The sequence below is a fragment of the Chelon labrosus genome, assembly GCF_963514085.1.
Source record: "Chelon labrosus genome assembly, chromosome: 9".
Lineage (NCBI taxonomy): Eukaryota > Metazoa > Chordata > Actinopteri > Mugiliformes > Mugilidae > Chelon > Chelon labrosus.
In genome coordinates, this window is record NC_140359.1 from 3,590,796 (window position 1) to 3,601,048 (window position 10,253).

General features: G+C 39.8%; 1 protein-coding gene across 6 annotated transcripts; it reads left to right on the forward strand.

Moving 5' to 3' along the window:
* Positions 1-6,442: 6,442 nt before the first annotated feature.
* On the forward strand, positions 6,443-9,967 carry LOC311493042 (LIM domain transcription factor LMO4). 6 transcript variants are annotated; one of them, XM_084551552.1, is made up of 6 exons: positions 6,443-7,035; positions 7,270-7,333; positions 7,466-7,707; positions 7,841-7,937; positions 8,253-8,411; positions 9,190-9,967. In XM_084551552.1, the coding sequence occupies exons 2-6, from the start codon at positions 7,310-7,312 to the stop codon at positions 9,196-9,198; spliced, it is 531 nt and encodes a 176-aa protein (XP_084407678.1). In that variant the 5' UTR covers positions 6,443-7,035; positions 7,270-7,309; the 3' UTR covers positions 9,199-9,967. The 6 variants fall into 6 exon arrangements, with proteins under 6 accessions (XP_084407678.1, XP_084407677.1, XP_084407679.1 ...); XM_084551551.1 differs by having other exon boundaries at positions 7,285-7,333; XM_084551553.1 differs by having other exon boundaries at positions 6,443-6,810.
* The last annotated feature ends 286 nt before the right edge of the window (positions 9,968-10,253 follow it).

The window sequence follows — 10,253 nt, forward strand, 5'->3', positions numbered from 1 at the left end:
AAAGACAATGGAATCAGGAAAAATCTGACCTCCAGCAGTGTTTGCAGTCCATAAAGGAGGCCCTCGAGGAGGAGGTGGAAGAAGGAAAAATCCACATGGATTAATGGACTGGAACATCTGGAGCAGCAGCTGGAGCAGTAGCCTACCAGAAAAAAAAGAAAAAAAATCTCTGAAGAAGAAATTTCTCAACATCTTCAAGAGAACTGGAGGGACCCAGCCTCCGTCTGACCTCTGACCTCTGCTACACCTACAGTCCAATCCAGTCCTCCTCCTCCAACCCCTCTCTTGTTGTTTTTTGTTTATCGTGTATTGCTAAGTGTGCATGTGAGTGTGCACAGTGTACGAGTGTTTGTCTATCTGGAGTGGAGGTCTGTCCAGAGTGGCCCAGCTTCTCTCTGTGTCAGTCCTGTGATGGACTGACAGCCTGTCCTCATGCTATTGCTCAAAATAACCTTTGTCCACTGCCCTCTGGAATAAGCTGCAGACATCAGAAGACAATGAATGAATGAATGGTTTTATTAAGAGAATAAAAAAACATACAATAATGTTTACACACGTTTTACATTTTTAAGTTCTGAAAGTGGCATGAAAGTGCCATTTTCACACATTTGTGCAGTTTATTATTAATAGGTTTTATAAAATACATTTTATTCTTTTTCCAAATCAGTAATCAATAATATACATGGAACACACGCATGGGTTATTATACCTTCCTTTAGTTAGTTAATATCTTAGTATAGTACTATGTGACTATTTCAGTTATTTGTTTCTTTACTTTTTTATTTTGTTCCTTTTATACAAAGGGTATTCCCTTACCTAACAGTTGTATTTGGACATGACGAGACCCCAATGTTTGAATTCAGACCATCACCATGGTTTTCTTTTATAAGACTCTCTGACTTGTACAACACATAGTAGTCACTCACACTACATTTAAGTGCTTTAAAACATTGTTTTTATACTGAAATACATTTGAAGAAAATAAATATGTTGCAAAATGTGTATCAGTCTTTTAGAACACAGAAATGTCTAGATTCTTCTATTATCATATTACAAAATCATATGTCTAAAATTGGTAACTAGGGCGTTGAATATCTGTAAGTCTGTGTCTCAAACTTCCATCATTTTCCTAAATCTTAGTCTAAATGTTCATTTGTTTTAATATATAACATTCTGAGATTCAATAAATGGACGATTTTCAAGATATATACGGTATATGTATTTATTTACCACAAGTACTACAATATACAAGGTAAGGATTTTGACTTTTATTAAAATTAAAGTCAAGACTTGAATTATTATGTATGCGTATCTGCAAGTCCCTAGCTCTTCTGTCCATCCACTTGTAAAATTTTGGGTATTATATGTCCAATGGTTCAACAGAGCCAGTCACTCATGCATACATTCCCAAGTGTGCTTCAGCAGGTAGGAGTGGGGCTCAGTACTGATGTACTTCCTGTTGAGCTCCAGTAGAGGACAGTATCCTGTAATGTTACAAAGAGTAGACACTGTACATCTGCTAGATAGGTTTAGTTTGTCTTTCAGAATTATATTCAAACTGTAAACTTGTAAACTTACACCGATCAGGCATAACATTATGACCACCTTCCTTATATTGTGTAGGTCTCCCTTGTGCCTCCAAAACAGTTTTGACTCATCAGAGAATGGACATGGGCCTTCTGAGGGTGTCCTGTGGCAACAGAATGTTGTTAGTAGGGGGCTTTAGGTCCTATGGGTTGAGGGGAGGGGCCTCTGTGGATCATCCCACAGATACTTGATCAGTTTGGGATCTAGTGAATTTGGAGGCCAGGTCAACACCTTGTGCTGTTCTTCATGTTATTTTTATTTTTTTTGAGTTGTTCCTAAAGCGTTATTGTGTGTGTGTCTGTGTCAGGCTGCATCCTGCTGGGGATGGCTGCTGCCATCAAGGAGTGTCATTGCTATGGGGTGGGGTTGCCTGGTCTGGTCTAGGTGGGTGCTACATGTCTAAGTAACATCCACATGAATGCCAGGTCCAAAAGTTTCCCAGCAGAACATGTCACAAGATGGTCAGTGTTATTTACTTCTCCTGTCAGTGGTTTTAATGTTGTGGCTGATTGTGTATGTGTCATACTATTTTTTTGATCTTGTTTTCTGAATCACAGAAACAGAGAAAGAGGGGTCAGACAAACCTTTACAGAATGAAAGAGGCATCATTATAATAAGTCAATTAATTATCTATTTCTACTGTATAATTCCCACTGACCTCATTTATTTTATTTTTTTTAACTTTTATTTTGAAAGGTCTTGCCAGCTTATCATAGGCTCAACACATAAAGACAAACACTCACAAACACACGCACACCTACGGCCAATTTAGAATCAGCCATTAACCTAGAAGCAGAAAGCCAGTATGTAATGTGTAATTCCCACTGTATGTTTTATTAAGTCTGTTTCTTTTATTTTGGGGTTTTGCATGTTGTTATATGAACACGGGTTAGACTGGTCTGGATACAGTGTTTGTGCTGTGTCCATGTCCAGGTTGAAGGGTTTACAGTTCATCAGTTTAAACACTAGAGGGCGCCAGAGTCAGATAAAGCAGCATTTTCAATTAGAAGGTTGTAAAATTAATATCCTCTGAGAGCTGGTTGAAGCTCATTCCTTTGCCAAAGCAGTGTTTACCAGGACGTTATCCTTGTATCTTTTTGGTACTACCACAAGGCAGTACAGAAAGAGCTCAGTTTCTACACCACAAATCCTCCAGATGGGGCCTTTAAAGGGGGACATGATACACTTAACACTCTATTGCACAGTGTTGTCATATGGCAATAATTTATTTTTACAAAAAGGCAGTGATATCAAATCAATGCTTGTACTGTTTAATTGTTAAAATGTGCCTTTTTCTTTGAAACTACAAATATTTAATGACATTACATATCCAGGAAATCCTATTTACCCCCCACATTTCAGGAGACACTGTGAATATCATAATCTGTCACTGAAAACCAATAAATTCTTCTATATTTAGGAGATATTCCTTCAAATAAAATAAAGTGAAATCTTTTTTCTTTGAGGTGGTATCTGGGATACATTACCTTTTATTTTTTCCTTTTAATTTTCATTCATTCATTCATTCATTCATTCATTCATCTTCTGTAACTGCTTGTCCTGTGAAGGGTCGCGGAGGGGCTGGAGCCTATCCCAGCTGTCCTTTTTAATTTTCAGTTCTACCAATTACAATGTGATTTGGAAATGGATGTTAGCTTTATGCATAGTGAAGTGTAATTGATTAGTCACAGTACTCTACTACTAGGCTACTTTCATTCAAAAGAGAAAACATTAATTTTCTTTCTATTTCATCATTTCACACACTTTTAAGACAGAAAACAATATATAGATGATAATACATCGTAGATGTTTTACATATGGATTAAACACTGTGACAGTATAGAGTCCATCTATTCCATCAATGGATTTTTTCTTCCCTGATGGTACGGGCATATTCCAAGATGACAATGTCAGGATTCATGGGGCTCAAATTGTGAAAGAGTGGTTCAGGGAGCATGAGACATCATTTTCACACACGGATTAGCCACCACAGAGTCCAGACCTTAACCCCATTGAGAATCTTTGGGATGTGCTGGAGAAGGCTTTGAGCAGTGGTCAGACTCTCCCATCATCAATACAAGATCTTGGTGAAAAATGAATGCAACACTGGATGGAAATAAATCTGGTGACATTGCAGAAGCTTAACGAAACAAGGCCACAGCAAATGCGTGATGTAATCAAAGCTAAAGGTGGTCCAATGAAATATTAGAGTGTGTGACCTTTTTTTATTTGGTGGTGACTGTTTTTTTATCCAGGCAGTGTATAAAGGCATTATTTTAGAAATAAAAAAATTTTCAACAACAGTTTTGTTTGCAAGCTCAAAAAAGAAAGCCTCTGACTGTAGTTGTGTTAACACAGTGTTAACAGGACAGCAACTCACTCACTGATCCTAGAGGAACCTAAATTGACAGGCAGTTGGAGAGGAACCTGAAGAACCTGTCACAGCTCAATAAAAACAGGTTGAAACTGAATGCATGACTCTTAACTTTAAATATTTCACCTTGACTTAAACAAGCCAGGCAGAAAGAGGGAGAGGGGTTCACTCCTAGGCTAACAGGGAACAAGGACATGAAAGAGTTTAAAAAGCGGGCTGTAGTGTAGAAAGCAAATCAGGTAGGTGATAATCTGGCTGGGACTGAATGGAACTGGACCAGAATAAATACTGCAGAGTTATTGGGAGAATGGGGAATAGGTGTGCAGGATGTCCAGTACTTTCGTTTGTGACTACAGGTTTGGGTTGTGATCAGGGTTAAGGTTAGGAGTATGTTTTTGGCAGTGTAATCTTCAGCTCTTGCCGTGCTGTTAGAGGCTTATAGAACAGAAGTTCAGTAAAGTGATTAAACTGTTCTGGTGAAATGTACCTTGGGAGTCATAATAAATTTCTCTCCCAAAGATTTAATGCATGCAAGACTGTACCTTCAGCTTTTTACTAAGAACCTGATATCATCATCACGCAGTGGTTAAAGGTGACTGAAAACCTGGATGTGTCCTTACCTTGCTCCTCTGTGGGGAGCATGACAAAGCATGCAGAAACAAATGTGAGCTGTTTTCCGCATGAGCCACAGTGACCTAGGGGATGATGTGGGCGCATCCCGTGTCAAACATCCAGTTCTCCCACAACACGTCTAACGCTCTGCTTCAGCTAGTAGGTCTTCAAACCTCAAACTGGATCTGCCAGGCTAACACAAGTCACTCACAAACGCTCACTCACTGAGCTGTCTTCTATTGTCTCCTGTTCTCCCTGGATTTTTTTGGCCACTGCATTTGCAACAATGTAATAGTTTCAAAGTTTCAAGTTCACTAGCTTAGCTGTGCCGTTCATGGAACAAGTTCACACAGTTGGTTCAAAATGTCTATTTGTGCCATGGACTGTCTCGTGTAGTATACTGTGTGAGCGAAAGATATTAATTAACAGTAGTAATAGAAACATCTCATCTTCTATAATTAATTAACTTAACACATTTAACACTCTTCTGTGGTTAAAACAGACACAGTTCACATGAACACAGACACAACAAACATGGAACATCACATTCATTATGAAAAGAACATTTAGATTTGATTTAAATGTTGCAGTTTTTTTTTTCAGCTACCAACTGATATCACTCTATTCTGATATCACTCTACTCTCTAAGCTGTTGACTCCCAAACCAACTACATCCAGCAGTTCACTGGATCAAATCAAACTGAAGGCTCAGCTCAAGTTCGTGCTTCTTGTTTTACCAGTTCTTCAAGTACCAGAGATTAATTTAAATAGAGATTACTCACAATTTATTTATTTTTTCTGTCTGACGTTTCAGTGATTCACTTGATGAGAACAACGCTGTTGCAGAAATGAAGGACAAAAGCACCAAAATAAGACTTCAGTTTAAACAAGGTTTCTTCATTGATGTGTTCCTTTGCTGAGCAGCTGTTAACATGGATTATTCTCATGTTTGCATGACAAAATTAGTCTTAAATTTTATTCTTCAACAGAAATGATAATGTTAAAACTATTTCTCCGGCAGGAAATGGGAATAACTTCTATGACTGAAAAAAAAAACAACAAAAAAACAAAAACAAAACAAACATGCACTTTCTGAATGGCCTTCTTGCACACACGGTGAAGGACTTACATGTTTTAATGGAGAGAATTTATTCATCTAAAAGGTCATAATTGAATTTTGATATTGCTTTTCAACCAACTTCATTTTTTAATCATCATGAAAGTCTTTTAAATATAAACTAAAATAACACATTGTATTTGCATCATACACTACTTTTTCCTAAACCATGCCTGTCAGGCTGTAAGTGACTTATTTGGGTAAATCAGATTTATTGGAATAGCTGGAGAATTTAAGTTGACCCTCCTTAAAACTGAGTAGCATAAATTATTTATTTGAAAGAAACAAAATAGTTCAGTTACATCTGACTTCAAATGATAGGGTTGATATAACTTGATAAACTGTAGTTGGATTAATCCTAATTCAGTTGTTTGTTACCTCTTGAAGCAATTCAGTTATTTTTTTTTTTTTTTTTTACTGAACCTCAAAATATTCTGTGTGACAAGTAACACCCACATCATTCATTTCTTTGTAGTGACGGAAGTGGATTTGAACTGAAATTCATTTTCTGAGTAATGAAACAAATATTTTTGAGCACAGTAATATTATTTTTTCCCCCAGCTGTTTCTATGCCAGTATTTAGCCTCTCAGTGAAATCCTGTGAGGAGCTTAAGGAATGTGAATGTGCATATTAATAAGCCACTATAAACTCATAAATCATTTTGACTGCGGACACGCCCCCTCTGCGCTCCTATTGGCTGCTGAGCGCTTCTTGTCGGCTGCGCCCCCCCTTCCTCCTCCTCTCGGTAATTTAAATAGACCCTTGCGCAATTTGATGAATAGAGTCGCTGTCAAAAGAAAGAGGGAAAGAGGACGACTCGTTGACAGACATATGTGACAGAGAGGAAGAGAAGAAGAAGAAGAAAAAGAAGAGGAGCTGCGGTATGTCTCCTCCTCACGTCTAGTTGTTTTCCCCCGCGGAGCTGGATGTCGAGGAGAGTTTGGCTCAACTAGTACGGTCACCGCGGCTTAATGTTGTGTTGCTCTAGACTGGAAGGCTATGGAGACCCTGACGCGTCACGTCTAAGTGCGGTTTTACAAGTGCTGAAGAAGTTCCTGTGAATATTTTTTTCAACCTCAAAGTTCTCGCGGCAGGAGGAGCTGCGTTTGTCTCGGCCAGGTAACGTACCTCGTCTGGTTTCCGCTCCGCGCGCGCAATTTCTGAGTGCTTCTTTCCTGTGAGCTCGTGCTCATAAACGTTGTGCGAGCCTACCTGGAAGCGCCTCATGGAATTATGAGTTAGTGAATGCGGAAGAAGAAGAAGGAAAACTACATTTTGAAACATTTTAATGCTTCGTTGGCTCATTACTGGCATTCTTCCAAAAATCCCCTCCTCCAAATACACGTACGCATACACACACACACACACACACACTGATAATACCTGTAAAAACACTTCCATTGTCTGGAGTACTTATCAAATAACTGACTATATCACATTTTTAAAATATATATTAATGTTAAAACGCTTTAAGGAACAAACTTATACTGTTGTTTTTAAATTTTATGTTCTGCCTACTGTGTCCTGAAAAGTGTTGGTAAATAAAATGATTATTACTATTATTGGTGTTATGTTAAGATCAATCTGTTACAGCTCTTAAGGTCAGCTGCAGTTACTGATGGAAGTAGCCACAAGTTACAAGGTACATTTTTAAATGTTTTCTGATAATAATTTGAATTTAAGATGATTATTCTAGGTGTGTATTGGAGTTTGTATGCTGAAAAGGTGGTGAAGTCAATGTAACACCTGTCGAACCTCTGCATCCTGTGTCCAGGAGCCTCAGAGGGCCCACATCAGCATGGTGAACAGCCAACCGTCAGGCGTACCGCCGGTCCCCGTCAGGTCCTGTGCAGGATGCGGGGGGAAGATAGCCGACCGCTTCCTGCTCCTCTCCATGGATCGCTACTGGCACACGCGCTGCCTCAAGTGCTCTTGCTGCCAAGCCCAGCTGGGGGACATTGGCACCACCTGCTACAGCAAAGGGGGCATGATTCTGTGTCGGAGTGACTACATTAGGTGAGGAGGAGGAAGAGGTGGGAAGGAGAGGAAGGGGAGGGGGAGGAGGAGAAGCCGATGGAAGCTGCTGCTTTTAGGTTTTAAACTCTGCGCAGGCTGAGGAATCTGTGTTTTTTTTTTTTTTTGTTTGCAGACTGTTCGGGCACAGCGGGGCGTGCAGTGCCTGCGGCCAGTCGATCCCAGCCAACGAAATGGTGATGAGGGCACAGGGAAATGTTTACCACCTCAAGGTAAACCCTCGGCTCTCACATCACTCTGCTTTGTCTCCTGCTGCTTGTTTGACAGAAACATCTGGGATTTGATGGGGGAGAGAGAGTGAGATGGGAAGATGTGTCAGGAGACGAAGCAGTTGCACCTTCTTTCTTTTTTGCCTCATGTCCTCACTCTTTAACTTTTAGATCTATTTTTAAGAGACAGATTACACTGCAGCGTAACCGGTTTTCGGCTTCACTTAAGCTGTTGTTATGCCTGTAGTTTATTACTGTGCTTAAGGGGATTTCATTTACTTAAATCACTCGACTTTTTTTGTCTTCAATCCTCTGCAGTGTTTCAGCTGCGCCACCTGTAGAAACAGACTAATGCCTGGCGATCGCTTCCACTACATCAACGGTACAATCTTCTGTGAGCACGACAGACCCGGCGCTGCCTTGCTCAACAGCCACCTGCCTGCACTTCAGAGCAGCTCTGTGCTGACAGACCAGAAGGTGAATGAAGGTCCTGCTGACACAATACAATACAATATTTGTAGCAGAGCGTAAACCGTCCTCACCTGAAAATCACTGTGCTCTAACGCAAACAATAAAATCAGGGTGTGTTATTAGTATGAATCAAAGCAATGACATGGTTAAAAATTTAATAATGCAACCAATACAATGTACACTTTAGTCACAAGAGTGAATAATAACAGTAACACAAATAGGTGAAAAACACTATTTTGCTTCTTTATACCACTACTCAGCTACATTTGACCAGATTTAATTTTCCAAGAGGAAGTAAGACTGTTAAAAATAGCTGCCCCTCAACCAGATGCAATAATAAAATGCTGTCTACATGTTAAAAATAATGTATTATTACATTGGAACTCCCTTCTGATGCACAGTGAGCATTATTTGTTAAATACATTTTGTTGTTTGTACTTGCTAAGCATCATTTTGAATCCAGGAGTATTATAAATATAGGAGTTTGGAAGGAACTTTTGAAAAATTACTCTCAAAACGTAAATCCAAATTTTTTGAAGAACTGAAATGATACTTTCAAAAGCTACTAACGCTTTACTTGTGGTAATACAAGAATTTCTTTTTTTTGTCGTTTTGTTTTGGGGTTTCTTGAATTTTTGATAAATTGCATTTTTGTCTGAGCTTGAGTGACTTTTAAACAAACAAAACATTTGAATAAGAAGGAAGTAGAAACACTTTAAGAGGCTTTGCCCTGAGGTTAACCTGTAACATGTGATGTGACCCCTCTGTCTGGTCTTGTCTGCAGGTATGTTGAGTGGCAGGAGTTTTGCGTGAGCTCGACTTCCCCTTTCTCTTCGGCCCGCTTCTCCTTTCACACGACCGTCGCCATTGTTGTTGTGGATTCTCATCACCGCCCCACCTGCTCACCTCTCTGACCCTTTGAAGAGGACACCGTTTCTCATTCAAGATATCCCTTCCCTCGTCATATCGAGATACTTTCTATACCGCATACAAAGTTAATGTCGTGGTCTGTGCAAAGACTTAAAGAATATGTGTGGACTGCACTGGCAAAAGGCTCCTACAGGACTACAAGGATGCTGGAGGAAAACAATGACGATGAAAGCCAGTGCCGACTGGGGAGAGCGACTGAAAGATGCTTGAACGAACATTTGATGGACTGCTGTAAAATTACTGTCAAAGCTTTGCTTACGTCCTGTGGCAATATTTCCTCCGAGCGTCAGTGTTTTTAATGAACTCCCACTCCCACTTGTATATGTTCTAACACTGATGCTAAAATTGATGGGTGTGGGGCCAAAAATTCAGAGTAAATTCAGAGTAGCGACAACTGCGTGAGTTTAAAAACCAGCATCTGACACTTTTTGAAGCACTCAAGGAAAACGGAAACCTGTTGCAGTTTTGTAAAATTCTCACATGCTCTGCACAAAGAAGTAATTCAGTGACAGTTTTGTTTTTCTGCTGTAGAGTTGTATTTCTTTTATCAGATGCCTGTTCAGTGTGTGGAAGGAAAAAAATATTATTGTGGGGTTAAAAACAAAAATCCTATTAAAACGATTTTCCTGTAACATGTCACAAAGCGAGCTGAATATCGTTCTGAAGGCCCTTAGTGGCATTAGTGTGGCATTGCGTTGCATGGTACCTAACATGGTGGATCTTGCTGGCTCTCTCACTTTCTTTAGCCGTGTATGGTGAAAACATGCCTGATTACCCTGAGGAATGGAATTAGGGGGCTTGAGCTCTGACCATTTACAGAAGCAATTAAACATGAGCCCTGTATCTGTGCTGCTGGAGCTCCTGGGAGGCTGAACTTGGGGCATATCCCGTGGCTGACTGGCTCAGTGGCTGCCTGCC